Here is a 26,819-nt window from a genome sequence, read left to right on the forward strand (position 1 = left end):
TCATAAGTAGTATTTTAGGTAGAATCTTTATCCTAAAAACAAATTTACCCTGATAATATAAAAATCGGCAAGGATGTTGAGATGAAGTTGTAAACGAAGGATATTTTTTCTTAGTATTTTAAAACTAGTTAACTACAAAGCGATTAAGCGAATTAAGGTCACTTAGGGTTCAGGGCAACAAGAAATGCAATGAGGCTGCTACACGGTGTATACTTCGTCATTTTCGCCGTCGTATCCGGTAAGCTACAAAGCAGTTCCGTATTCTGTGCTGGAAACTACCCATAGATAGAACTAATAGTGTTGTTATCCATCTATAGTTTGTGGTGGCAATCCCGATGCCAAACGCCTCTACGATGACTTGCTCAGTAACTACAATAAGCTGGTACGACCTGTGGTGAACGTTACCGATGCGCTCACGGTAAAAATCAAACTGAAGTTGTCGCAACTGATTGACGTGGTACGTAGACAAATTTTATCTTATATCTGGTAGTGAACGTGGCCAGTGGTTATACTCTATCACGTTTAATTTATTTGAAGAACCTTAAAAATCAAATCATGACCACAAACCTGTGGGTCGAGCAGACATGGTACGACTACAAGCTGAAATGGGAACCGAAAGAGTATGGCGGTGTGGAAATGTTACACGTGCCGTCAGATCACATTTGGCGGCCGGACATCGTACTGTACAACAATGCCGACGGCAACTTCGAGGTAACACTGGCCACGAAAGCAACTCTAAACTATACTGGGCGGGTGGAGTGGCGTCCTCCAGCCATTTACAAAAGTTCCTGTGAAATAGACGTGGAGTACTTTCCGTTCGACGAACAGACGTGCGTGATGAAGTTTGGCAGTTGGACGTACGACGGATTCCAGGTTTGTTCTTGGACGCTTACCTGGACGAGAATGGTTCTATTAAACCTGTTTCTATCTCCAGGTGGATCTTCGCCACATTGACGAAGTGAACGAAACGAATGTTGTAGAGGTGGGTGTCGATTTATCGGAGTTCTATACTTCCGTCGAATGGGATATCCTCGAGGTGCCAGCAGTTAGGTGCGTATATCAATGACGTGGTGTGCCCTACCCGTTGTCAAACAAGTATTGGTTAGTATAATGTAAATCAACCTTCTCCCCTATTCCATTATCTGTTTTAGAAATGAAAAATTTTACACCTGTTGCGACGAACCATACCTAGACATCACGTTCAACATCACCATGCGTCGGAAAACATTGTTTTATACCGTGAATCTGATCATTCCCTGCATGGGCATTAGCTTTCTTACAATACTCGTATTCTACTTGCCATCGGACAGTGGAGAAAAGGTATTTATTGCTAAATGGTAATCGTGTTTTTGGCCTACTGACCTGAAACATGACCTGCCGCTATGACGCCCCGGTTCTAATTGTTCTCCTACAACCAGGTATCGTTGAGCATATCTATATTGCTGTCCCTAACCGTGTTCTTCCTGCTACTGGCGGAAATTATTCCTCCGACCTCGCTCGTGGTGCCGCTGCTAGGAAAGTTTGTTCTCTTCACGATGATATTGGATACCTTCAGGTCGGTGTTGTCAGATGTAGTTCTCGTAAACTGGGCTAACAGAATGTTACTGCGTTGGTCCATGGTATTCTAGACCTAAACGTTATCCTGCACCGAATCCAGACCACCTACGGGTTGAAGCTTTACTACGGTGTTTATACGTTTCTTTGCAGTATATGTGTGACAGTGATAGTGCTGAATATACATTTCCGATCACCTCAAACGCACACGATGGCACCATGGGTCCGAACCATCTTCATCAACCATCTGCCAAAGTTGCTAGTTATGCGCCGCCCAATCTACCAACCGCTGCATCATTTCAGGTAAGTGGACTTTCTAAGTAGCGTCCGCTGGGTACAATGGAGTGTTCTATAAAAGGTCACCAAGATCAGACCTTTGGAAACGTGTCGGAATTCCTACAATTGCTGATTGAGTTCCCACTTACAGTTCGTGTGAGTAGAAGCCCACGAGGATAACAGATCCCCATGGAGATAATCGAAATTAGAATTATACGTACTGGTTCATTAATGAGTCAATGTTCGGAGAAGTTAGTTAATAATTTTGAGAGATCCTTGGAACCAGCTGGACGGCAGTTTTTTTGCCTGGCTTTCATTGCCACGACAGACCTGGTACCAGCACCGTCTTCATTAAAGCCTGTCGTTGTCACCATCAGATCCATTACTGTAGCAATCCATTCTGTTTCGTTCTGGGTAAACGCTATTCCAAAATTCTTGGCCATTTCGCAAATATACACTATGCGCCTGCGTGAACGATGGGTTCGAACGCATGCCAGTGCTGCTTCGCAGCGATTTATGTTACGGTCGTGCAATGGTCTGGGCGATATCATTCCACCCCTGCCGCCAACAATTGCATTCGATCCAACGGAACTGCTAGATCACCATTTGCTTGATTCCAACGACAGGTAGGTCTGGCGCTTCGTTCTAACAGCACCCGACAAACCGCGTACACTGCTCGTTTTACGTGTGTTTGTGTGTGTATGTATGCGTGTGTGTGTGTGTGTGGGTGTGTGTGTGGGTGTATGTGTCGTGTTTGCGTTCATCGCGCCCTTCCCCTTCACAACCCTTTGTGTAGTCAACAGTCAGCCAGGGGAGGGTTTAGTGCGCAACCTTAGGACCTAGGATTGGTAGTGTCGCCTGCCCTGAAGGCTTCCATCATATGTTTTGCTTCAGCTTCTTCTTCTTATCCGGCTACAAACGCCGGGTAGCTCCGTGTAGAACCATAGTTCCAAGTAGTAGAGCCAAGTAACAGTTCCCAGCGGGTTGAATGGAGAAAACTATTCGATAACAGGGACACGCTCCAGGGCGCTCCATAGTGTTTGATGACACTAGCGCCCGTGCGCCTGTCTGTCGGAGGTTCGGAAGGTTTCTGGTCTACGCGGTAGAGCTGAGCTGCCACATTCGACGCATGCAATGAGTTTATAAGCGTATAATAATGATTTTTTGAATACCTTGACCGTGACTCATGTAAATCAACTTCCCTGGAGTGTGTGACTAAGACCGACCGCGTCTCACGATCCGTTTTTTTGAACGTGCATGATTAGCTGCGAATTGTTGACCCATTGCCATATATGTGCATATGTGTTGCTTTTATAGTTTCGTTTCGTCACTTCGTTTTCTGTGGTGTGCCTTTTTCGTCCTTTTTTGTGTTGTAAACAGCTAGCCACAAACACACACACTCACACACGATTGTTCGGCGGTCACGGTGATGCGTTGCTAGTAATAAATGTGTGTTAACTTTTGTGTGGTTTTGGATTGAACCGTTTTTTCGTGAATGACGTTCGAACCGAACGAAGTTGACTCGCAGAGCTCACTTGCGGCTCGCTCGTGACACCCGACAAACCTGACCGCCTGCGGGCCTTTTCTCTCTCGCGATCCAGTCTCAACACCTGCCGGTTGCACGGCAGCCCGACCCATCATCTGTACAACCATCCGCACCGGGCCGGAGACGGACGGCTCGGGCATCACCTGATGCGGGATCACGGGCTGATGCGGGACATGGACCTGATTGATGACATGCCGCTAGACTACCACGATCACAACCACCACAACTCGCCGATGTCACCGATCAACCTGAACCTGCTGGGCGCAGCGAGCACGGCCGTACCGAACCGCACGCAGCTGGTCGGGGCCAGCGCGGCCAGTCTGCTCGATCCGAACAGCAACTTCCACAAGAGCCTGACGGCGGCGAATGCGGACACCAAGAGTGCGCCGAGCCTGATCGTCAACAGCGTCACGGCAGCTGGTTCGGCCAACTCGCACTCGCAGTTGCCCTGCTGCAACAGTCTCTTCCTGAACGACCTGCGCCAAGCAACCACCGGCTCCGTCATCGTGGGCGGTGCGACCGTTGATCTGCTGATGAGCAACGCGGGGGTCAGCTTGCCGCTCAACAACAATCTACCGGGGGTGACCATTCCGAGCGGGCTGATCATCAACACCACCACCACCAGCGATGGTGGCGATGGGAACGCGGCCACCGCGAAGGCGGACAAAGCGAACCGCAACCGGTGGCTCGAGTGTCCGGAGCTGACCAAGGCTATGGACGGGGTGACGTACATTGCGGACCACACGCGCAAAGAGGAGGAAAGCTCGAGGGTAAGTATGGATGGACGCGACACAGAATGTCCTGTCCTCCGAGCGGTCTTGGCCTGCAACGGCGAGAAAAGTTAATCGCTGCTGCTTGCTGTAACGTTGTGTTTTTAGCCTGCTTATTGTAACGTGGTTTTTACTCCATTTCGCGCAGGTTAAAGAGGACTGGAAGTTCGTGGCGATGGTTCTCGATCGGCTGTTCCTGTGGATCTTCACCATCGCGGTGGTGTTCGGGACAGCCGGTATCATACTGCAAGCGCCAACCCTGTACGATACGCGCGTACCGATCGACATCAAAATGTCGGAAATTGCCACAACGACAGCGAAGCCGTACATCGCCAAACCGGTGCTGTAAAGGTCGCGGTGGTGCCACACACACACACACACACACACAATTTTGTGTTCACACGTGTTCTTCTGGTGGATCCCAGGAGCAGGAGCATTAGGGCATGAAACTTTAGGATTATTTTCTACAAATTTACAAACAACGACGCAACGACGCAAAACGAAACATGCACCGCCAAAGAAAGGTGTGCGGTTTGGAGCCCTAACAAGAAGTTACAGAAAAGAGGAGCACACACCGAAGAAAGAGAGATACTTTTAACAATAGGTGCAAGACGCGAGATGCACAATAACAATTGAAGGCCAGTAGCGCACGAATGAGATACTTGTACGCGATGTAACACCATGTATTGCTCAACGTCATTCCTACGTTCCTACGTCAGTATTGCGCCATATAGTCATACACTACGACACACACGGCTCCTACGGTACGAGTGGTGGCTAGAAACTACGGTTAAATACTATACTTCACTTCTGCATTGTTATAAAAATCGTTGCCAAATTGATATTTCCTCCAGTACCTAAGTTTTAACTTCATCTTCTTCTTCTTCTTCTTGTTGGACAACCGCAACCGCTGAGCGGTCTTAGCACCAGAGACAATGTTAATCTCGGATGCTCTCTGTAACGGTGCGTTTTTTACGGGCGGGGTTGTTGGTCCCACGTCAACCCCCCATCGGGAATCGAAACCATGCGTTCACGCATTGGCGACGAGTAGCACAGCACAACATTTACCGTTCCATTGGTTTCCCTAAACCTGCACAGTGGATACGATCACGAATCGATACGGAAAGTCTCTACCAGGGAAGGGTTGTCAGCAACACTTGGCTCAGACGAGACCACAGCCAGGAACAGGGACTGTTGCTGCTGTTTGATTCACACGCTTGTCCAGAAACTCCAGACAGGTTTCACTAAATTTCGGACCACTGGTTTTCGACCACTGTCTGCATTTTTTTGACAACAGTATGAAACAAAAACGAAAACTCCTGTAATTGCCGTAGGCTGTACGCTGTTGTGGACGCGCACACGTGGCACAGTGCCTGACGTCGCATTACGCCGCATTTAAATTCGTTTGATCTTAAATTATCACGCACGGGTTTTTTCGGGACGGACGGACGGTCGACCAGGGTGCTGTTTTACGTCCCCCTACAACCCCCCGTCCCCGTCCCCGACCTCGCGTTTGTCAATTAGCAGAAAAATAAAACAAATAATAGGCAACTAACTAGTTAAGCGAACAGAACACAGATACATACTGATAAACAAATATCATAAATCCATGCACGGATAGCCGACGGATAACGCAACGCTTAGTTGTTGGTGGGCCCGCATGCATTAACATATTGTATTCTAAAACGATAGCGATTTATGGTAACCAACAAAGGCGCTCGCTCCGATTTTTGCTCAAAATACGTACTCCAATTGCGTTTCGGTTCGAAGTCTTCACTTCCTCGCAGAATTAGCAGACCCGCCGGAACACAACCGGAGCCAGGAAATCGCGATACGCCCAACGCCCGGCGGCGCATTTATCATCTCCAGCAGTTTTTAACTATCGAAGAACTTTTTAACTTCTCCTTCTCCGCAACAAAAGGCAAACAGATATTCAGATATTGACAAAATACAAGCAGAAACCAAGGTGCAAATGATGAACACATAATTAGCGGATGAACAGGAAAAGGGTTGAGAGGACGAAGCAGAGAGAGAGAGAGTGGCAGGTGGGAAAACAGTAAACATGTAACACGGTGCCATAGTTTTCGGGGGTAGTTTACGGCTCACCCGGTTTTAGCAGACCACCACGACAAAAGTAGATCATTTTAGAAGTTTCCTCTAGCACACGGGTACATATGTATATCAGATCCGATCGGACCAGCGGTTCCAGAGCGGTCATCGCCAAATCGAGACGCGTACGCGGCAAAGCGGTTAGCTCCGGTCGCAGTAGTTTACTTGGACTTGGACGATTCGTAATACTTTTTTCGGTTTCTTGCTCAACTCAACGATATATGAGATAAAAAAACACAAATGCGTCTGCGTATTTGGCGTGCACATTGTAGAAATCATCTGGCACACCAGAGCGCAAGCACACATCGACCGACCGACATCGAGCAAAGCATCGAGGAAATCCTAACTCCTCCCAGCAACATACAACATGAAATCTCTGGCGATTCTCCTGCTGGTACTGATGGCCTCTTGTTAGATTGGTATATTTGAATAAACAGTTGATGGATTGCTTTCCAGGTAGAAGGTCTCAAGTTTTCTAAAGAATACTCTCTCTGCCCAGCTAATTTTATTGATGCCGTTTCCTTTCTTCGCTTGGGTGCACCATGGAGCAGTATAATTCTCCATGAAACTCTCTTTGCTAGTCATCACACGTCCTTGCCACGAGGTGTCAGTTCCCTCCCATCCCGCTACGGCGGGTAGTCCGCGGGATCCGGGACCCTGTGGCAACTAGTGCAACACAAGAATGCGCAACAACCTTTCACCACAATGTATAGGTTACTCTCTCTCTCTCTCTCGGTTATGAGAAATAACCCGTTCCGGTTTTTTTTTTGTTCCAAGCTTTGTTGTGTACCTGTTTTGGTTGTGTAAGTTTTTGTTTGTGAAATACATTTCGCGATGTGATAATTTATCGGCCCGCTCTCGGAGAAGGTTTGCGCGAGTTTTACCCTATATTATTTTGTTGGATTCGCAACGCATTTATAATTGGGTTAAAGGGGGGATGGCGCTAATCTCACAAAGGTCTCGTCGTCCCCTATCTCCGCGTCCTATTGTTTAATTCTAGGATTAAACTCACGACTGCCCAAAAGCTCCACATACAACTACTGTTGTTAGGAAAGTAAGCTATCACTCGCTCACTCATTAGTCGCCACGAAACCGACAGCTTAAAGCACGTTCCGTCTGCGCTGTGCTGTGCGCACTTTTGCGCTTCGAAATTGGAAGTGGAAGAGGTTCTCCGAATACAGTCCGCGCACGCTGTCAAGAAAATAACTGCGTATGGGTGTGTGTGTGTGTGTGTATGTGTGTGTGTGTGTGTTGTGCATGCGTGTGTGGTGATGGTGTGAAAGAGACAAGAAGCGAGAGACTCAAAGAGAGAAGTAAAGAGACAAAACAAAAGCGAGATAGGCTCAGAGGGGGGAAATTGGGGAAAATAGGCAGCGAGAAGAGGGCAGAAACTTGTTCCACCACCCTGCCTGCCTGCCTGCCGCATGATCGGCGTCGGAACTAGCTCTCATTGAGGTGCTGCGGCGGCGGCGGCCCCACGAACCACACGCCACGGGCCACGAACGGGGAAAGGATAAATAATAAACGGTATTATCACCCGCCGCTCGGTAGTTCATCCAAATCTACTGAAGTGCTCGGAAGTGCCTAGCAAGTCAGCAGCAGCAGCAGCAGCAGCCGTCAGAGCTTTTGCAACCGTCCGTCCGTATTGAGGTTGATTGATTGACCTCTGAAACTAGCCCCCCAAACTAGTGGTGTGTGTAGGTGTCCTATACGCATTTGAGAGAGAGTGCTCGTGTGTGTGTGTGTATGTGGGTGTGTGTGTGTTTGGGATTACCAACACTGATTAGCTGGGTCTCCACATCGCCACCGGCGGCGTCCATCAATCCGATCGTCACTCAATCGTTGATCTCACCATGAACAGGATGCGCTGCACCGTTGTCATACTAACGGCCGTCACCGCCAGCATCTGTAAGTAGAGCCGGGTCTGATCCACCCGCCACAAAACTGCCACGTGAATGTCAATGGGTCCGTATATTCATGGCTACGTCACCTCTTCTAAGCTTTGCTCCCCCCCCAAATCCAAATCCAATGCGGTCTGCATGTCCAGATCCAATCCAGCCGATGTGGCTGCTTGAGTCTACAGGACAACAGGCAGGGCACCTTTGGTTTTGATGGTTCCCACGAACGTGGATCTGGAGAATGTCTTGTCTCGTCTTTTTGGGACTTTCGGTGTCTCCTTCATTTATGTGCACCACGCATCACTAGAGAGCTTCAGCTGTTGGGCGATCGAAGTGCGATCGGACGTAACACCGGATGAGAATGATTAAATAAGGGAGACAGACCCACCGCGTTACATCAACATCACCGACACCCACCCTGCGAACGGGCGAACCGGCTATGTAAGCGGGTTCCGTAAGCGAACACCGATAACCGTCTGAGGCGAGGCGAGGCGAGGCGAGGCGAGTTGCATAACAGTGCTGCGCGGTCTCTGCAGTTCCTTTTCACTTTCCATGCTCCAAATTGCAGTTTACCTTGGGAAAAACCTGGGTGCTCGACCGAAAACGTTCTACAGGATGCTTGGTTCCCAGGTTGGTGTCGAAGAAGAGAAGAAGAGCGAAAGATAGCGGGCACCGTCGACCGGGGAACCGGTTTTGGGCCTGACCGGTTGTCAATCGCGTGTCCGGCGCGGCGCGTTTGTTATCGAACACCGTGTCTGCTGCAGGATGCAAGACGGCTGGTGAACGTTTGATCTTCCCCAACAGAAAAATAGTTTGGATGTTTGTTTTCGTCGCTTGTGTGATATATTGTCAACAGGCATACCCAAAACAGCCACCCGATCGTGAAAGGACAGGCACGGCCCCAATAACGTTCGGCCGTTCAAGGCAAACCTGTTTGGGCGTTGGGTTGCTGGAGTGGACTTTGCTTTTTCTGGCTTACCTCACCCACCCAGCTGGATCAAAAACTGGAAATCGGGAACTGTTGGGGCTACGTTGCTGTGGCTTCCATCTACAGCGCTATAGCGCGTCACGGTCTATATAGTGTTTGGGAACGGAACGGTCCAGATACCTGGGTAGACTTGAACTACGACGATGCAAGGCACCAAGGCAAGGTAGTAACCGGCATTTCGGTGTGACTTTCGACAAAGTAATCGACATCCGAAATGGCCGACACCCGAAGGTGGCTGTGGGCGTTACTGACGGTAGCAGTCTTCACCAGGCCTACAATTCTTGATTCTTCTTTTCTTTGGATTTGCATTCGGCACTGCCTGCCTACTGGAGAAGAACGTGGGTTCTACGTGGCTACTCTCGTGCTGCGCTATGCAATTGCTCTCGGTGCCGAACAATAGCTGGGGGGCATCCTACCCGACCTCTGTGGTGAAACACCGCGCAGGTTGCTGCGATTGGACACAGTAGCTCCACGTGCTACTTTCGCGTGCTGCTTCCGCATACACTCCGCGTCCATAATAGCTGCTGCCATAATTGGTTGAGTGCCATTTTTGGGGGGTGGGGGCCATTTACCGGGCGGATGTGCCCAGAGTGCATTGCTCCCACTCTGTATCGGGCGCTCGACGAAGAAGAAGACGAAAATCCACACACTCCACACCGGCGTGTGCCATTTTTTGTAGATGCTAATTACACGCTTTCTCTCTTGTCCGCGGCCCGGTGTGCGCAGACGCACAGAGCTTCAAGTGTCCGGTGAAGGACGGCCAGTACGAGGACTCGTTACAGTGCGACAAGTATTACGAGTGCGTGGATGGCCGGGCCACGGAGAAGCTCTGCCCGGACGGGCTTGTCTTCGATCCGACCATTCGGAAGATCAACAAGTGCGACCAACCGTTCAACGCCGACTGTGGCGACCGTCTGGAGCTGCGTAAGTTTTACCTTAGGGAAAAACCCCCCTCTCGGCGTGATTCCGAACCCACCTTTTGACCCGACCCCGCCCCCGTGCGCATCTTGTTCTAGAACCACCGCGCGGGAATAATCTGTGCCCGCGGCGAAACGGGTTCTTCGCCCATCCGGACCAGGCCGTCTGCAATGTGTTCTACAACTGCATCGAGGGCGACGCGACCGAGATCACCTGCACCGCGGGGCTGCACTTTGACGAGTACACCGGTACCTGCGTGTGGCCGAACGATGCCGGCCGTCAGGGGTGCAACCCGGGAGCTAACAGTGAGTCTCTGCTAAAAAAGCTCCTCTCCAATTACTCTCGACTACTCTTACATAACTCTTGCGTCTGCGTGTGCGTGTGTGTGTGTGTTACAGAGAAGCTAAAGGATGGCTTCACCTGCCCGAAGGACCAGAAGACGGACGAGGCCGGGCAGGCCGTGGCGCACCCGAAGTTCGCCCATCCGACCGACTGCCAGCGGTTCTACGTCTGCCTGAACGGTGTCGAGCCGCGCGACCTTGGATGCCAGGTCGGCGAGGTGTACAACGAAGAAACGGAACGGTGTGACGCCCCGGAGAACGTTCCCGGATGGTACTATGCTGCTGCAACCTCTACTCGTCTCTACCGGCTACTGAACTCCCCACCCCTTTTCGTATCTTCCCAACAGCGAAGACTGGTACAAGGAGAGCGAGGAAAAGAAGAACTGAAGCGCCTGCCGCTGCCCCGCCGACGTGTTTGGTCGACGTGCGCCCCAGCCGCAGGCTTTGGCTTAGGGCCACACTATAAAGACTCATTTCGCTGTATGCGTGAAATTGCACGCATATATTTTAATATCTGCTGTGTATCAGCCGAAGCGAACTTCGCGAATAAAGTACTCAAACAAAGCGCCGTTTGTCTTGATCTTAGGAGCTTGTGGCTCACAATAGCATAGGTAAGTTCCGCCACTGCTGCTGCTGCTGCTGCCACAAGGCATATTCGAGCCCATCTTCGAGGCGAGGTAAGTCGGGTCGGGCCACAAATTATTGGCCCAACCGTGTAGCGGTGCCCATTGTGATGCTGGGTGCCGCTGGTGCCACGCCAGCAGCAGCAGACATGCAACACCACCACGCGACACGCCATGCCGGCCATGAAACTCGAGCGGGCTCAAACCGACCCTAGATCAGAATCGGGGAAGGGAAAGGTACGCTACGGTCGCACGCCTGACACCGTACGCCTTTCCATTCGCTTTCCAAAGGAGAACGGGTCCGCATGAAGGTGGTTATCGGTCGGGCATCGGGGGGCGTAACCCGCCCATTAGGCGGTGTCCTTGCGCGTCGCGACTGCTCGTCGCTCGGTGGGTGGGGGTTGCTCGTGCCAAAAGGTTCTGCTTTGCTCGATTTTGTACGATCGATGTGCGTATGTCGAAAAGAGCCAGAGGTTTCGAAACTGGAACACACGTCGCCTCTGTGATAATCTGTGCCACGGCCGGTATTTTATAACCAGTTCCAGGCGCGTATGCTGCTAAGAAAGGTGGTCTATCTTCCATGTAATTACCGGCTGGGGGGTGAAGTAGTATGCCAAAAGATCAGGAAGATCAACCAGGGCTACCAATCAGGGTGGCAGCCAAGAAGAGCAAGCGCAGGTTTGGAAATCTCATCTCATCTCATGAGCTACGCAATGACTAACTGGAAGTCTCACTCCTGGAGCAGCCTCAGCAATCCGGAGGACAATTTTCTGGGGCACAAAAAAAGCACCCAGTGGCGCTAGTGGCGATCACTTACGCTCTGAACCGCGCGTTATGATCTGAAAGAAGGAAGTAATCGGGGGCCGGCTGGCCTCGCGGTGATCTCCCGCGGCGCGGAGCGGCGTGATTTGGCCTTCTAATTCAGAAACGCGGAAAGAAAGGCGGAAACACGCCATTACTACGCCAACTAGAGGCTTGCTGGGCTGTTCAGTTCAGTTCATTGTGACGTGTCGTTCGGTTACTCAGATCTGACACGACGTCCGGCAAGTGCTCTGCGGTACATCAGATGTGAACTTTTCGAACGAACGCCCATCCAAGGCCGCAGATGATAGGAGGCCACACAGGGTAACGTTGGAAACAGAAGTGGGCCAATAACTTCCTCGAACCAGTGGAGCTCAAAATGTTCCACCACCACGGTCAGCAGGCGGGGTCGGGTAGTATAGTGTCCGGTATATTCAAAGATTTGTGAGTGACGCAACGTGAACTTCGTCGTAGCGAATATTGCCTCGCTACGTCACGAGCTTTCTGTTTTACCTTACACACTCCGCTATATAGGGACCAGTTCGTCGCCATCGTGGCCATGGTCCACCTGCATTGTTGGCCTGGCTGAACGAGACATTTCGTTGGGTGGAATAGGAGGGGGCCCTCCAGAAAGCGGCGGCTCCGATCCGAGCCGAATGGCGGGATAACCGAACCGACCTCACCGAACGAGAAGAAGGATAATGAACGAAAGAGAGAAAAAAGGTGGCCGAGGTGGGGTAGGGAGAGGTGGCGATCGAACGGCAATCGGTACAGCAACGGCCTGTGGAGCGATTCGGTTCCTTGTTGGAGACAACAACCAACAGAAAGAGAAAGTCACCGCGCATTCCGGCGTTCTGCTAACAGGCGGAACACCTTCGGCTTGCCCCCCCCCCCCCCCTTCCGCAAAATGCCTTCTCCACCCCTGGTGCCTACCAAGCAGGTCGCCGCGGTCCACCTGCAAGAAACGCCCGGGGGGGATAGAGTGGAATAGCGTGCGGGAGAACGAGCAAGCTCAATCAAGATGGTAGCCCGACGCCAACTTTTCCGCCTCCATGTCTTCCGTCACCGGGCACTCAACACACACCCCCATGTCGGTCGACGACCACACACACCCCATATGCCTTCGTAGCAGGCGGGCGGGCGCGCGCAAAGTGGGGACATCGTCGCTGCCGCGTGGCCTTTTACGACACGACACACGACGCCGGGCAACACACAAAAGTGAGAGTCTCATCAAAGCTGTCGCGTATTTTATTGGTAACTCCGGCCACGTTTGGACATACCTGGACCGCAGCCAGTACGCAGCCACCGGAGCCGGGCCAACAAGAGCACAGTAGCAGACCCGCTGGACTAGAGAAAGGGGATCGGATAGTACCGTACCGGGCGAGATGGTCAGTTGTGAGCTGCTCCGGCCACTAGTGAGCAGCCTGCCATGGTTGCTGGTCGCGCTGCTGCCACTGACAGACGCACAGTTCCAGTGTCCGAAGAGCCGGGGACAGTTCGAGGATGCGGTCCAGTGCGACAAGTACTACGTGTGCGATGAAGGCGAGGCCACGGAGAAGCTCTGCCCGGACGGGCTAGTGTTCGATCCGACGACCAAGCTGATCAACAAGTGCGACCAACCATTCAACGTGGACTGTGGCGAGCGTTTCGAGTTGCGTAAGTGTTGCAGGTGCGCGGCCACAGTGTGTATCTGGGCGTAATGGCGACCCTTTCCCTTTCGTTTCCTTTTCCACCGACCCAGAGCCGGCCCAGAGTACGAGTGAGACCTGTCCGCGCAAGAACGGGTTCTTCGCCCATCCGGACCCGGCGATCTGCAACGTGTTCTACAGCTGCATCAACGGTGAAGAGCTGGAGATGAGCTGCACCGCTGGGTTGCACTTCGACGAGAAATCGGGCACCTGCGTCTGGCCGGACGTGGCCGGGCGGGAGGGTTGCGGTAGCAACGCCAACAGTAAGTGTTCAGCCCACATCTCCACCTGGTTCGTCAACGGCTCTTCTAATTTTTCTTATTTCGTTTCGCAGAGAAACTGAACGACGGGTTCCAGTGTCCGAAGGAAACGCGCTACGACAAGAACGGTCAGGTCATCACGCACCCCAACTACCCGCACCCGACCGACTGCAGCCGGTTCTACTACTGCCTGAGCGGTGTCGAGCCTCGCCTCGGCCAGTGTGACGCAAAGCTCGTCTACAACGAGGACCTGCAGCGGTGCGATCAGCCGGACAATGTTCCAGAATGGTACGTTGTTGCCGCTGACCGACGGACGCTCTTTCGCTCTTGCTAACAGGCACTCTTTCTCTCCCGCTCCGGCCTTTTTTCCGGCCAACTACAGCAAAGACTGGTACAAGGAGGAGGACAGCGCGAACAACCACTAGCCGGCGGCCGGCGGCCGGCGTTGCCCGTAGCTCCGCATCCCCGATCTTGCGAGACCCTCCACGAAAACAGCAACAACAGTAGTAGCAGTACGTGACCGGTGCATGCTGGGCCATTACTCATCGGCCATCCACGGCGGCACGTCTAGGAGTCGTCGGCTGGCCGTAAATTATGATTCCGTAAGCCGCCAGTGGCGACTATTATGGCTGGCCGGATGCCATGGCTCTATTGTTTCCACCATCACCACCCATCAACCCGGCTTGGCTATATGCCTGCCCTGCAGACCCGCCATCAAACCCGTCAGCTCACTGACAACACTTGGAAACCGGATTGGTACCGCATCAAACTCTTCGGGCGTGTCCAGCCACCGTTCCGTTCCAGGTATTTGGGGCCAAATTATATATTTTCGAAAGACCAAGAAAAAAGACCACTAAAGTCGGAATGTGCGTGGAGAGGCGCACCACAGTCACGGCGGGGCACACGGGGCGCAAATAAAAACAAAACGCGTAACCATGGCCATGAAGTTTCACTTATTCAATCCATACATGGGCAATACAGGCAGATATAGTAACTCGCCCGTAAGGGGCGAAGTAACGGGTCACGATCTGACGGCGGGTTGATTCGCCTGCGAACCGGTTAGGCGCCTTTTTACAGGACGTATACGCCCGGGCCCCCCGAGTGCCAGACGCGGGAGCGATCCGGACCAGAATCTCCGCTCCGATTCATGGGGGAGGTGGGGAGCTTTCGTAATGTCGTGTGTCGTGAGCCGGATGTCGTAACCCTTTCATGACTCACCAGAGGCGGACATCATGCGATCCACACACACACACAAGAGGAGTGGAGCCTACTTGTGGATGACATCACACTGAAGCCACTGAGCACACACTGAGATTGCATAAATCTCTCTGCGCATGAATGGCGAATGGGCGAACACGCGAAATCGCGGATCGAGAAAGGCGAGCAACGGCGGCGAGCAGGCGATAATGGCCGGCCGAGTGTTCGATTCCGGCGCAACGTAGCGGTCGCCAAATCACTCAAGCCGCCGCCCGGCTGTGTTTGCATAATTGTGCGCCCAAACGGACTGTCGGAGCTTTTCCCACATTTGACGGGGCCACATCGACGGTGCCATTAGCGCCGATCGGTGGTGGGTAAGTGGTCGTGGGCTCCCCCCGTCTAGGGGCTCCGCGCGACCGATTAAGTAAGACGGCGCTCTCTCTGTTCCAGTGACCCCCCGGTGAGCCCGAGGTGCGTGTTATGTGAGGGCCCCGCAGCGGGCTCTGACACGGCGGACGATGGCTGGACGATGAAATGCATATAGTAGTCCCCGCAATACTACCACCATTCACTTCGCGGAGGTCCGGATACGGAGCTGAGAGGAGAATGGAGAGTTGCGTAGCGGTGGAAGACAGGCTGGACACAGCGCTGGACACCAGACACGGACGGACGGACGGACGGACGGCATCTGGGCATCTGGGCGCGGCAACCGAAGTGGTTAAAGGTGTGAGTCTCATCACCGCCGCAGCCTAGTTGACGGTTTGCGCTGCTCACGTTCGGATCATCGGGAGACACCAGGAACAGAGGCGTGAGGCAGCTAGCAAGAAGGGCTTTCAGGTTCCCAGCATCCCAAAAGGTGCTAAAAGCAATGGGTCGCCTACGGTTGGCGCTGTTGTTGCCTTGCGTTCTAGCCTTCGTCGCTGGTAATGTGCCCCCGCCATCTCCTTCACGACCGCTTCCGCCCGTTCACACCTGTGCCGTTTTCTTCGACAGCGGTGCCCGCCGGTGCCGACGACGAGTCTGACGATTACTTTGAGTTCACCTGCCCGAAGCCGGACGGCCAGTTTCCGGATCCGTACCAGTGCGACCGGTACTACGAGTGTGACGAGGGGCGCGTCACCGAGCGCCTCTGCCCGGACGGGCTCGTCTTCAACCCGGACAGCAAGCTGGTCAACAAGTGCGACCAGGTGTTCAACGTGCCCTGCCACGAGCGGAAAGAGTTGCGTAAGTCCTGCGCCCCCCCGCCCGGATCCGTGGTCCGTCCCCGTGTGTTACCTACCTGTGTGTTCCTACCACCCACCCCACCCAGAACCTCCGAAGCCCGTGGGAGTGTGTCCGCGGCAGAACGGATTCTTCCCGCATCCGGATCCGTCAATCTGCAACATCTTCTACAACTGCATCCATGGGCGCGAACTGGAGATGACGTGTGTGGCCGGGCTACACTTCTACCAGCCGACCGGAACCTGCGTTTGGCCGGACATGGCCAACCGGCAAGGATGCGGCAGTAACGCCAACAGTGAGCCTTCCGAGAACGGAGGTTGCGACCGTCTAAGCCCGCTACTAACCTCTCCCTATTTCTCTGAGTCAGAAAAACTGAGCGACGGCTTCCAGTGTCCGAAGGATGGGCCGAAGGCGGACAAGAACGGGCAAACAGTGACGCACCCGAACTACCCGCATCCGGACGACTGCCAGCAGTTCTACATCTGTCTGAACGGGATCGAGCCACGCAAGGGCACGTGCGAAGAGGGCACGGTGTACAACGAGGACCTGCAGCGTTGTGACGAGCCGGAAAACGTGCCCGGATGGTGAGCATACTGCCCGGACAGCCGGCCACCGGCCTCCACATATATGAGAGCCTCCACATACTTGTGACTTTCCACAGCGAGGACTGGTATAGCAGCGATCCCGCAGCAGCAGCAGCAGCAGCAGGAGATGCAGTCTAACCACCAAATGGCTGGGAGCTTCTTTCTGGCGTACAAGCAACCATGCGGACCACAAATGAGCCAGGCCAGACGCTGGCCAGCGGCTAACGTGAAATGTCAAGTAAAATGTCACTAGTACAAATCCACCACCACACACGCGCGTGTAGTTTGATCTTTCTCGACTTTGGGGCCCGTTTAGCAAAGAAATGGAACCGACCGACCGACCGACCGACCAAGAGGTCCGCCTCAGCCTCTTCCTCCACCTGATCGTATTGGGGGGGTTATGGCAGAGATTTTGGAAAAAGACAAGAAGCCCCAGCAACGCACTGCTTGCCCCCGCTCTGTGTTGCAGTGGGGGGGAGACGGGTGCTATAGCGATTGGGATCTTTGGGATCTGCTGCTCCTCTATCGCCAGCTGGCAGTGGGAGGGAGTGAACGAACAGAACAAAAAACAAAGGCTGAAAACCCGACACAAACAATGGGCTAGAGTATGTCCAATATTGTAGAACGATAGATTGGCGAGCCATGCGTTGCCACGGGAGTGCAACATCGAACCGTGCAACACATACACCTAACCCGCCCCCCCCCCCACCCTTTTTCCATCACCACTCCTTTCGGAGGTTGCAGGCAGGCAAAGTTCCACTAAAAAGCTACCAATTAGCGAACCCGTTCGGGGGCGCAGTGTCTACATTGAACGGGGTCGCGGCGGGGGCGAGCGCCCCCCACTCTGGGTGCCAGCCCCCCCTTTGCATCGCGGACCGGCCAGACCCATGGCACAGGTCATTTGGTGCTGCTCCCACCACCTTCCGTAGCGAAATCTGCCTGGCCGCCGCCTCCTCACCGTCGTCGTCGTCGTCGGTAATAGCTCAACTCGGGGTCGGTGGGGAGGCTCGGTTCGGTCGGATCTGGTTCAGCGCAAAAGGATGCCGAACACCCGGGGCCGGGGGGACCACCACCACCCAGGGTGAAGGTGTTTCGCCGCCGCCGTCGCCGGTCGGTGATCCAATGCGGCGATTGTTTCGTTTACGAGCTACGAAAGGTTCGCGCGATTCGCGCAACGCCACACACTCAACGCTCTGCTCGTGCCGAGTGCGACCATCGTCCGCCATTCGTTGACCGGAGTCGAGCCACGCTGGTACCACGCTTTCGGGCCGAGTCTCGCCTCCTGCAGTGTTTTCGACAGCGGCGCTTAGGTGAACCTCCACCTCGGAACCTCGGTTTCCGTGCCACACTTTCACGAAACCCGGACTCGGTAGCGGTCTCCGCGGCCCATTCCGCCCAAATCCGTCCCACAGCTGATTGGCGGTGATCAACCGGGCAAGCCGTTCGAAAGTAGTCGAAGACTACTAGTATTCGTGTGTGTGTGTGTGGGTGTGTGTGTGTTCGTCAACGCGCTCAGTTCGTTCAACAATCAATCGGTGGAAAGGGGTAAAGTCACAGCCGCCTGAGCGATTCTCTTTTGGGCAGCCAACATGAAGCATTTGGGCGTATTCGGAACGATCGTCTGTCTGGCGCTGCTGGCGCACGGTAAGTCTCTCGCAACTCATCCCGCAGTCACTTTCACTGGTTTCACAGGCCCAAGTCCGAATCCTATTTAGTGTACAAAACTACGGTACGGCTTTTGCAACGGTCCCACTGTACGGTGCTAGGTTCTTGGTGCTATGAAGGGAAATCTACGAAGCACGTTGTTATCCTCTAAGTCCTCCCTAAGTCGACCTGAAGCGTCCAGCGCGCGCTCACTCGCACCACCATCCGTCTCGCTCGGCCTTGCCCGGTGCCATTCCCACTCTCGTTTTCGATGCTCGAGCTGCTTTCTTGATCACTCTCTGTCTGACTCTCTAAGCTCCGTTTCATTTGGAGTATGCTTTTATTGTCGTGTTGTTTTGCATCTTGCGGCACTGATCAGCCTACCAGCCAGAGATCGGATTCGCACTTCCATTACCTACCAATCGGTCAGTGCCAACGCCTGGGACGCAACAGAAAGCTGCCTCTACACCGATCTATGATTACACAATGTCTATGCAACTGCGCGTTGAATGAGACGGTTGGTCCCAGACGGTGGCCGCCGCACAAAGAAAAGCGTGCGTATCTAAGTGTATGCATCGAAAGGCAGCTTGCCCACCCGCTGCAAGGGTGTTGGAAGGGTTTAGTTAGATGGGGCCGAAGTAGTCAGCCAAAACCTGCAACGCAGAGACCTTTAGGTGCTGGCCTTTGAGTGGGTACCCTTTCGAATAACCACCTCAAGGTCACAGTGGTTTGTCATTTAATGATTAGTGAACGATCGCTACGGAGTGGTTTTGTTCCCCTGATCCACAAGAACATGCGCACAGAACTGGGCATAAACGTTAAGCACGTGAACGATGATTGGTAAGCTTGAAAAAAGGGCGCTTACAAGCTCTTTAATTAAAGATTCCGTAATCTTCCACCTCGACTTGGAAACCGCCTGCGTAATGGCTGTTTTTTGGTTGTACGTTCTACGATAAATCAATGTTGCATATCTACGCCCTTTTGAAGCTTTCGCCTTGAACGGTATAATAGCAGAGAACGGGGCTTGGCTGAGAAACAATACAGCTCAGCACGAAACAGCCGTCACTTCAGAAGCCGGTGTTTCGAGTCTAGATGGAGGCACTCTGTGGCACACTAGGCTGGGGTCTGGGGTGTAAGTGCAGGTCGGCAGCCTTTCACTTTCACTTATTGTCATATTCTTATGGCTCCTGTTTCGCGATAAGACGGGATAGCAGTTTCGTGGGAATAGCGCACCAGACGCTACCGCTACCGACAGCAGTTTACCTTCGACCAGTTGCTACGAGGAATTGGGCAAGTTGTGTAACTTTCTCTAGGAGTAGGTGACTTTCTACAATATTACCACACCGCACTGCGAATGTGTACCAATGTTTCGTTCTTATGGGTACCACCCATAAGCATGAAACCCAGTGAACCACAGTGGAGCTCGTGATACAATGCTTATATTTTCGTCGTCTTCATTGCATCCTTGTTTCATCCCCATGCAGGGTCGAAAGCAGCTGCTCCAAGTTGTCCGGAACCGCTCGGGGAGCAGGCCTATCTTCATCCGGATCATTGTGACCAGTTTTTCCTCTGCACTAACGGCACGCTGACGCTCGAAACGTGCGAGAACGGGTTGCTGTTCGATGGTAAGGGTGCCGTTCACAACCATTGCAACTACAACTGGGCAGTCGAGTGCGGTAGCCGTAAGTTCGCCAGTGACCAGACACCGCTGTCCACACCTGGCTGCGAGTACCTGTTCGGTATCTATCCCGACTCGAGCGAATGCTCCACCAGCTACCACAAGTGTGCTTTCGGCGAAGTGCACCAGGAGGGGTGCGAGCCAGGCCTAGTGTATGACCATCGCATCCACGGATGCAACTGGCCCGACCTGCTGCTTGAAGTATGCAATCCGGAGGCAGTAGTGGGCTTCACATGCCCGCAATCCGCACAGCCTGGAACAGCAGCCGCTCGCTTCTGGCCGTTCCCGCGATACCCGGTACCGAACGATTGCCACCGGTTGATTACGTGCGTTGACGGCCACCCGCGCCTGATAACCTGCGGCGAAGGGAAGGTGTTGGACGAAAAATCAATGACCTGCGAAGATCCGGAAGACGTACCGTATGCTTGCCGCCACTAACGAACAATGTTCCTTGCACTTTACAAATCAGCATGTTAACCCTGCAATGATACTCTTCGTCCTTTACCTACCCATTTGTTGTTGGTCGATAAATTCCAATCTATGTACTTACTGATTTCAATTTTTCGTGGCATCATCACGACACACAATGTACTTTTCTTCCAAAATGTTACGTATACACTAAGTTGTTTAATCTAAATTAATTTTCATTGTAACATTTTGCATTTGTTTCGCTATTTGGAAGTTCTAACTAAATACATGATCGTACATAATTCATTTGCATCGTTTTCTTTGACCTTCTATTATGTTGCTATTTGTCTTGAGTTTTGTATAACTCTACATTAAACACATGGTTAAATTCCACAAAGCTGTTGGAACAATACTTAGTAAAAGTGACATTTCAGTCATAAAACGTTTTGATCGATACAAAAAAATACAAAAAATACAAACTCTTATTAAACGAACTGTGCCTCGAACTTAGTAACATAAAGTAAAATAATGCAGAACAAAAGCCTCCGACCGTTTTACGCATTGACGACCGTAATCATAAAAAGCATAAGAAAGAAAAGCATAATCGGAAAAACAAAAAATAAACAGTACTTGAAACATCTTATAAGCCCACCCAGGATAATACCTAATTTCCACAGCATAAGGAGGCGCATCATTGAAACAGATGGGATAATCATGAAACAGATTAAAAAAGGTCTACTTAATGTCACTAAGGATGCCCAAAATTTTGGATAGAACAATTGTTATATGCGCGATTAGTATTACTTTTAGTTCTACCTCGCTCCGCGTTATTCTCTAGTTGCAACTTTTCTTTTTCTCGGTTCGCTTTCTCTCGTTTAAACTCTTTCGAGCTTAATCTGCATCACTTCAATTGCTGGTCCGAGCACTCAGCTTTTTGAGCACATTTAGACCTTGCTCTTGGTACTCGGCATTTGACATCCAGAAGGCATCCCGGTCCTTGGTTACTTCAGCCAGCACAGCACCACCTGCCATTGGTGAAGGTAAAAATTATGCACAATCAATAAGAGGATAAAACGAAAGCAACCACGCCTTTTGATGCTAGCATACCAATGAAAACCATATCTTTTCGCCTGGGCGGATCTTCGATGCGAATCTTGAACTTTGATAATTTGTCGATGTCGTTCCTAAGAACCCGCTCGAGATATAGCTGCTTGATTTCGCGTTCAAGCCTGCTTGGTAGTCCGGGATACATGGTGGAACCTCCCGATAAGACAATGTGTTTATAGAGCTCTGATCGCATATCGATGTCGGCAGCCTGGATCGTTGAGAAAACCAATTCAGCAATGCCTTGCCCTTCGACATTGATCAGGTGTGGCTGAAAGAGGGCTTCCGGCGCTTCGAACCTTTCTCCGCCAACCTTTATCATTCGTCCGTCAGGCAACTAAGGGGAAAACAAAGGAACCGAAAAGTCAGAGCCCATCAAACCGTCGCAGCTTCTTAAGAGCACACCTACCGTGTACGACTCTACCAACACCGTCGTTTCAAGGGCGAGCCGCTGTTCCATTTCGATGTCGTATCCTATGTAACACAGCTTCTCTTTCATCATCCGCACTGTTTCAAAGTCTGCTGAATGATTAAAAGCATAGCCTCGTAGTAACAACAGCTTAATCAAGTACCGCGTAATATCACGCCCAGCAATGTCGAGTCGCCGCGTCAAATGAGGCAACGCAAATTCTTCATACACCGGACAGATGTGTGTAACACCGTCACCGGAATCAATCACCACACCACTGATCAGGCCCTGCGCGTAAAGAGTAAGCACCGCCTGGATAGCGATGTATGCCGAATCGAATCCGTATTTCTCGAACATCACCTCGATCATTTTCTCTCGGTTTTTGGTTGGATTCATCGGCGGTTCCGTTAGCAATATTTTCGTATTTGGCGGCTCGATGTTCATCTTTTTCGCTCCGAACGTGTAGTCCCACACGTGGCACATATCCTCCCAATTGCGCACCACACCGTTTTCCATTGGATAAGACACTTCCAGCAGCGATCGGAGTTGGGACGCTTCATCGCCCACCATGAGATCCTATATGGCAGTGAAAAGAAGACAACTGTGTAAGTAGATACATCGTATGATGAAGCGGCTGACTTGTTAGTAATGTTACTACAATCAGCGGACAACACAAACATATAAAAAATTTGTTGTAATAAAAAAAAACTACATACAGGCGCACTTGAAACAAAAACAAAATATACATGGAACAACACAGCAACAACACTCAAGATTAAGCTTCTCAACTATCTGTTAAGATTGTTAACGAATTCCACTTCGCACAACACTCAAAACGAGATAGAGAAATACACATAAGCGTAACATATAAAAAACGTTTGCGGTGTGATGAAAACGGCGTGAATGCGCTGATAAAGGCCAGTAGACAGTTGCATTGAAGATAAGTATGGTTTTTAAAATGAAACCAAATTATTATTTTAACGAAAACTATGTTTGAACTAGGTAAAAAGTACTACGTTGTCTACTTTTCTCTACAATTGTAGCCAGTAGTGCATATGAAGAACTACTAGGCAAACAAATGTTTGTTTTCATTATGCTTCGAGAGCATTATACTTACTGACAATGTGCTAGTAGCTTCAAATTCCTTATGTTTACGTAAATATGGTTTTTAAGATACGACACGATTTATGCGATATTGAAACAATGTTTTGCATAATATGATGAAATGAGACAAGAAAGGCAGAGAAAGAGAGAGAGAGAAAGAAAGATCCATGATAATGAAGAAAGTGAAGATGTGCATCCTGCTGTCCAGCGCAGGAGACAAAGTGGTTATTTGGACCATTATTATAACAAAAATGAATTTAATCGGAAATGGTGGTGGTGCATTTGTGAAAACGAAGTGGAAACTGAAATACAGAATGTTAGTGATAAGCTAACTCAATTACCACCAGTACCTTTATTTTTAACGCTGTCCACGGAACTGATCTCCAGAACACCCTGGCGTAGGGAATGTATGCCTTTTCAAGTTAGCAAACAATCAATGAAACTACAAGGTGCGATCAGTGGAACAAAAAGCAAATCGTTGCAAGTATCTGTCGTTGATTAGGGGCGAAACAATCGATATAAAACGCAACAAATAACAAAACAACCAAAACAAAGACAACCGCATCACACAAACCCGCTTTCGCGGCTCAGTATGATTAACTAATATACATTACATGACTTACATCAACGTGTAAATCCTGCAAAAAACCAGAATGAATAAAATTAATAAATCCTTTCGGAAATTCCCACATAAACTTTCTTCCAGACACCGTAATATTTTCGTTAGTTGAACTATCACCGCATGATTTACAACTTTTCAGTCAAGAAACCCTAATAATGGATTGCATGTTTTCCATATTCACCTTCACTTCGATCTCGCCTATTTTGTTGACAGCCCGAATGATGGGCCTTCCCACCATCGATGGAAATATGTGCGCTGGAAAATTGCTACCGGCATAGCCACACTTGACGAACTGTAAAGAGAAGTAAAAGGCGAATCGGGCATCGGTGTTTTATCTTTGCTTCGAGTTATTCGTTATCTGTTTCTGTAGACTGCAACTGTTTTCCGGACAGGGAATTACTCACCCCGGTACCGTTGTCACAAACGATTACATGTCTGCCTTTGCTGTCCATCATAAACTCTCCCTTTTACCCTGAAGCTTATTAAATGCTATTTTTGGCTAACAAGGATTGCAACGAAATGTTCGATGCAAGTAAATGCTTTTAAAGACTGGAAAAATACACAACGGAGATCGGAACGTACACTACTTCCTTAACAGAATATCTTTATTTTATGAGGCGCTGGTCTACGCGTGACTAATTGACAAAAACTGCTTCCAATCATTTAATTTAGACGTTCGAGGCGCTCCCAGCTCTAATGCCACAGTGGATCCCGAGTGGTGCTTGTCACTCTAGTATTGCCAAACCGTACTGACACTGTTTGTCAAAAGTTTTTAGACATGCTGGAGGAGGGAGTGGGACGCATGATGTTGTGGTGGTAGGAATCGCCGAGCTTGCGCGAATCCTCCTACACTCCTTTTTTCATGCATTTAACTTGTACAACAATAATCAACAGAGAAATAAAGTTTATACATTTTAAGCCTAAATTCAATTTCATTGCATTTCAATACTGACACAATGCGCTCACAATATAAGTTTTCGGATAAACGAAGACATAAAATTAAATACTTGCATAAGTTTTTATTGTAGAAAAAGCCGTGGTTTCCTTCACTCATTCTATTTCGCCGATATTTATAGATAGTACCAGAAGCTTAAGAAACAATTTACTTGCTCACAAGAACATCCACATCGAATTTGGAAACCTGAACATTTACGTCCTCATAATCCTTCAGTAGACTAGTTAATATTTTTTGAAAAATCGGCAAGTAGCCTCGCTCCGAATTGCTATGACCTAGCAGCACGACATGGATGTTTTGATGAGTAAAATCAAGCACCTCGTGGTGGGACATTTCGCCAGTTATGTATAAGTCTGCTTTTACCCCTTTGAGCACACTGGCCCCTGATCCGGCACATACCGCAAACGTTCTTATTATTTGCGAATCGCTCTGAGAGTGCATAGTTTGGGCACGTGCAACCTGTATGGTGTCTAGCTTGGTATAGTTTTTAATTCGTTCAATGGCAGTATATAAAGTCAATTGCCCTTGCACCACACATATTCGTCCCGAGCCGTAAGAAGGATTTGATAGGTTTTCTTGAATAGGCTGAGAACTCGCCAGTGGCAAGGCAGCGGCGAGCCAATCATTTACTCCATTTGTCACATTGTCCCAGCAAGTATGCGGCGAGTAGATGGCTATTCCCTCTTGTAGGCACAATGTAAGGATTCTCTCTTTCCACGACTTTTGTGTGATTCGTTTCAGGGGAGTAAATATGGGTGGATGATAAGAAATTATTAAATCCATTTTCAAACTAACTGCCTCGGCCATAACCAACTCCGTCAGATCATTGGTGAGAAGAATACTAGAAATGTATCTGCCGTAGAAAAAAGAACAGTACAAAAAATGTAGGATTACTGTTAAAACTTAACACGTACATTGTACATTATTAGTTCACTAATATTACCTTCTTGTATATGGTTCCACCAACAATCCAACATTATCCCACTTTTCGCAAAGACTTTCAGGTGCAAATTCATTGAGCTTTGCAATCACACCATCCAGCGTAACTTTCGCCATCGTACGCGATGCAAGATATTGCAACTTACTTGTTGTGAAACCGCCACTTAAATATTTTACTGCTGCACTTCTGCAAAGCATTAAAGCAAAATTAAAATAAGCAAATAGTGCTGGCCCGTAAAAGCCCCCTATGTAGAAAGAGCCAAAATATGAGCAGCACGTTCCGATATTCGTGTTTTTTGCTGTGGTTTCCTGCGCACGATCTTTTGCTATCTCGCGTGCTATACAGTATTAATTTATAGTGTGTCAGTTTCCGATTGTCATCCGTTTATAGCAACGTACATGCTATAATAGCTCGATGGTTATAACAATCAAGGGGCAGCGTTTTTGATACATTTGGACGGTTTTAATTTACATTTGTTACATTGTTACCTTTCAAATGGAACATCCTATCTAAATTTTAACGATGGTTGAAAACTTTTTACATTGGAACAACCATTAACAATATTTAAACAAGACCGTTTAAGCAACCGACATGGTGTTATAAAGAGATCCCAGTAAAAGTAAATAAAACTGTACACAGACAGATGATGCTGTCAAATGCAAGTGTAGTTTGATTGCTTTGAAAATGTGAGGATATGGATCGTCACAGTATTGATTCATCTATTTTCAAGCAGTAGAAATCAGTTGGTTGCTTTGTTGCGTGGGTGTATTGTGCGTAGAGAGGCGAGTTATTTTCACAAAACCTTCGTAAAAAGATTCCAATACTGCAGTTAACCAAGCTCTCTTGTCCCAACGAACGGGACATAACTTAAGTCTTTGGCAACTAACAAACCATCGAAACCAAAACCATAACGTGTCATTGATTCGCTTAAAATCGCATCTACAATTTAGTACCGTGGCTTTCTCTTGTCGATATTTTCATACATCTACCGCCTGGGCTTTTATAGTCTCTGTTTGTTTGTTTAAAGGTAACCCTCAAGTTGTAACTTCAAGTAATTTTATGACCTCTCCCGTGTCCATTGGTTTTATTGATTGGCGGAAAACGACGATCTTATATTTCACAGAGTAATTGAAGAATTCGTTTGATAAAGATATCCAAAATATAGACAATTAACGCCTTGC

At 50.0% G+C, this 26,819-nt stretch overlaps 7 protein-coding genes across 10 annotated transcripts; 5 read left to right on the top strand and 2 right to left on the bottom strand.

Annotated features, from left to right (window-relative positions):
- Positions 1 to 189: 189 nt before the first annotated feature.
- Positions 190 to 6,654, top strand: LOC128274693 (acetylcholine receptor subunit alpha-like). Of its 2 annotated transcripts, XM_053012970.1 has the most exons (10): positions 190 to 238; positions 318 to 457; positions 538 to 873; positions 935 to 1,050; positions 1,152 to 1,320; positions 1,419 to 1,555; positions 1,708 to 1,857; positions 2,328 to 2,456; positions 3,432 to 4,146; positions 4,295 to 6,654. In XM_053012970.1, the coding sequence occupies exons 1-10, from the start codon at positions 190 to 192 to the stop codon at positions 4,493 to 4,495; spliced, it is 2,142 nt and encodes a 713-aa protein (XP_052868930.1). In that variant the 3' UTR covers positions 4,496 to 6,654. The 2 variants fall into 2 exon arrangements, with proteins under 2 accessions (XP_052868930.1, XP_052868939.1); XM_053012979.1 differs by lacking the exon at positions 2,328 to 2,456.
- A 1,176-nt stretch (positions 6,655 to 7,830) lies between these two features.
- LOC128273174 (protein obstructor-E-like) lies at positions 7,831 to 10,924 on the top strand. Its single transcript, XM_053011101.1, has 5 exons — positions 7,831 to 8,163; positions 9,868 to 10,065; positions 10,158 to 10,364; positions 10,458 to 10,671; positions 10,748 to 10,924. The coding sequence occupies exons 1-5, from the start codon at positions 8,109 to 8,111 to the stop codon at positions 10,785 to 10,787; spliced, it is 714 nt and encodes a 237-aa protein (XP_052867061.1). The 5' UTR covers positions 7,831 to 8,108; the 3' UTR covers positions 10,788 to 10,924.
- A 2,117-nt stretch (positions 10,925 to 13,041) lies between these two features.
- Positions 13,042 to 14,699, top strand: LOC128272505 (protein obstructor-E-like). The gene is made up of 4 exons (XM_053010332.1): positions 13,042 to 13,480; positions 13,566 to 13,775; positions 13,847 to 14,060; positions 14,155 to 14,699. Exons 1-4 carry the CDS (start codon positions 13,210 to 13,212, stop codon positions 14,195 to 14,197), a joined length of 738 nt encoding a protein of 245 aa, XP_052866292.1. The 5' UTR covers positions 13,042 to 13,209; the 3' UTR covers positions 14,198 to 14,699.
- A 1,035-nt stretch (positions 14,700 to 15,734) lies between these two features.
- LOC128273683 (protein obstructor-E-like) lies at positions 15,735 to 17,036 on the top strand. 2 transcript variants are annotated; one of them, XM_053011711.1, is made up of 5 exons: positions 15,735 to 15,892; positions 15,963 to 16,193; positions 16,279 to 16,485; positions 16,558 to 16,774; positions 16,852 to 17,036. In XM_053011711.1, exons 1-5 carry the CDS (start codon positions 15,838 to 15,840, stop codon positions 16,910 to 16,912), a joined length of 771 nt encoding a protein of 256 aa, XP_052867671.1. In that variant the 5' UTR covers positions 15,735 to 15,837; the 3' UTR covers positions 16,913 to 17,036. The 2 variants fall into 2 exon arrangements, with proteins under 2 accessions (XP_052867671.1, XP_052867678.1); XM_053011718.1 differs by having other exon boundaries at positions 16,554 to 16,774; positions 16,852 to 16,996.
- Positions 17,037 to 17,989: 953 nt separating this feature from the next.
- On the top strand, positions 17,990 to 21,135 carry LOC128268893 (protein obstructor-E). The gene is made up of 2 exons (XM_053006191.1): positions 17,990 to 18,418; positions 19,903 to 21,135. Exons 1-2 carry the CDS (start codon positions 18,364 to 18,366, stop codon positions 20,532 to 20,534), a joined length of 687 nt encoding a protein of 228 aa, XP_052862151.1. The 5' UTR covers positions 17,990 to 18,363; the 3' UTR covers positions 20,535 to 21,135.
- LOC128268878 (actin-related protein 2) lies at positions 20,261 to 24,358 on the bottom strand. Of its 2 annotated transcripts, XM_053006170.1 has the most exons (6): positions 24,148 to 24,358; positions 23,925 to 24,035; positions 23,745 to 23,759; positions 22,018 to 22,593; positions 21,612 to 21,945; positions 20,261 to 21,529 (listed from the first exon to the last, which is right to left on the bottom strand). In XM_053006170.1, exons 1-6 carry the CDS (start codon positions 24,196 to 24,198, stop codon positions 21,411 to 21,413), a joined length of 1,206 nt encoding a protein of 401 aa, XP_052862130.1. In that variant the 5' UTR covers positions 24,199 to 24,358; the 3' UTR covers positions 20,261 to 21,410. The 2 variants fall into 2 exon arrangements, with proteins under 2 accessions (XP_052862130.1, XP_052862138.1); XM_053006178.1 differs by lacking the exon at positions 23,745 to 23,759.
- A 405-nt stretch (positions 24,359 to 24,763) lies between these two features.
- LOC128268636 (NIF3-like protein 1) lies at positions 24,764 to 25,942 on the bottom strand. Its single transcript, XM_053005786.1, has 2 exons — positions 25,642 to 25,942; positions 24,764 to 25,551 (listed from the first exon to the last, which is right to left on the bottom strand). The coding sequence occupies exons 1-2, from the start codon at positions 25,833 to 25,835 to the stop codon at positions 24,846 to 24,848; spliced, it is 900 nt and encodes a 299-aa protein (XP_052861746.1). The 5' UTR covers positions 25,836 to 25,942; the 3' UTR covers positions 24,764 to 24,845.
- Between the last annotated feature and the right edge of the window lie 877 nt (positions 25,943 to 26,819).

The sequence above is a fragment of the Anopheles cruzii genome, chromosome X (genome assembly GCF_943734635.1).
Source record: "Anopheles cruzii chromosome X, idAnoCruzAS_RS32_06, whole genome shotgun sequence".
Classification (NCBI taxonomy): Eukaryota; Metazoa; Arthropoda; class Insecta; order Diptera; family Culicidae; genus Anopheles; species Anopheles cruzii.

What these genes read in the sequence shown, in the direction of transcription:
- LOC128273174 (XM_053011101.1), top strand. Translation starts at nt 8,109, where the DNA reads ATGAACAGGATGCGCTGCACCGTTGTCATACTAACGGCCGTCACCGCC. An exon ending in TGGCGACCGTCTGGAGCTGC is followed by an intron (nt 10,066 to 10,157) that starts GTAAGTTTTACC and finishes ATCTTGTTCTAG; the next exon opens with AACCACCGCGCGGGAATAAT. An exon ending in CCGGAGAACGTTCCCGGATG is followed by an intron (nt 10,672 to 10,747) that starts GTACTATGCTGC and finishes TCTTCCCAACAG; the next exon opens with CGAAGACTGGTACAAGGAGA.
- LOC128268893 (XM_053006191.1), top strand. Translation starts at nt 18,364, where the DNA reads ATGAAGCATTTGGGCGTATTCGGAACGATCGTCTGTCTGGCGCTGCTG. An exon ending in TCTGGCGCTGCTGGCGCACG is followed by an intron (nt 18,419 to 19,902) that starts GTAAGTCTCTCG and finishes ATCCCCATGCAG; the next exon opens with GGTCGAAAGCAGCTGCTCCA.
- LOC128268636 (XM_053005786.1), bottom strand. Translation starts at nt 25,835, where the DNA reads ATGCTTTGCAGAAGTGCAGCAGTAAAATATTTAAGTGGCGGTTTCACA. An exon ending in GTGGAACCATATACAAGAAG is followed by an intron (nt 25,552 to 25,641) that starts GTAATATTAGTG and finishes TTTCTACGGCAG; the next exon opens with ATACATTTCTAGTATTCTTC.
- LOC128274693 (XM_053012970.1), top strand. Translation starts at nt 190, where the DNA reads ATGAGGCTGCTACACGGTGTATACTTCGTCATTTTCGCCGTCGTATCC. An exon ending in GGACGTACGACGGATTCCAG is followed by an intron (nt 874 to 934) that starts GTTTGTTCTTGG and finishes TTCTATCTCCAG; the next exon opens with GTGGATCTTCGCCACATTGA. An exon ending in AAGAGGAGGAAAGCTCGAGG is followed by an intron (nt 4,147 to 4,294) that starts GTAAGTATGGAT and finishes CATTTCGCGCAG; the next exon opens with GTTAAAGAGGACTGGAAGTT.
- LOC128268878 (XM_053006170.1), bottom strand. Translation starts at nt 24,198, where the DNA reads ATGATGGACAGCAAAGGCAGACATGTAATCGTTTGTGACAACGGTACC. An exon ending in TTTGTGACAACGGTACCGGG is followed by an intron (nt 24,036 to 24,147) that starts GTGAGTAATTCC and finishes TTCTCTTTACAG; the next exon opens with TTCGTCAAGTGTGGCTATGC. An exon ending in AAAAGATATGGTTTTCATTG is followed by an intron (nt 21,530 to 21,611) that starts GTATGCTAGCAT and finishes CACCAATGGCAG; the next exon opens with GTGGTGCTGTGCTGGCTGAA.
- LOC128272505 (XM_053010332.1), top strand. Translation starts at nt 13,210, where the DNA reads ATGGTCAGTTGTGAGCTGCTCCGGCCACTAGTGAGCAGCCTGCCATGG. An exon ending in TGGCGAGCGTTTCGAGTTGC is followed by an intron (nt 13,481 to 13,565) that starts GTAAGTGTTGCA and finishes CCACCGACCCAG; the next exon opens with AGCCGGCCCAGAGTACGAGT. An exon ending in TTGCGGTAGCAACGCCAACA is followed by an intron (nt 13,776 to 13,846) that starts GTAAGTGTTCAG and finishes TTCGTTTCGCAG; the next exon opens with AGAAACTGAACGACGGGTTC.
- LOC128273683 (XM_053011711.1), top strand. Translation starts at nt 15,838, where the DNA reads ATGGGTCGCCTACGGTTGGCGCTGTTGTTGCCTTGCGTTCTAGCCTTC. An exon ending in CGTTCTAGCCTTCGTCGCTG is followed by an intron (nt 15,893 to 15,962) that starts GTAATGTGCCCC and finishes TTTCTTCGACAG; the next exon opens with CGGTGCCCGCCGGTGCCGAC. An exon ending in CCGGAAAACGTGCCCGGATG is followed by an intron (nt 16,775 to 16,851) that starts GTGAGCATACTG and finishes GACTTTCCACAG; the next exon opens with CGAGGACTGGTATAGCAGCG.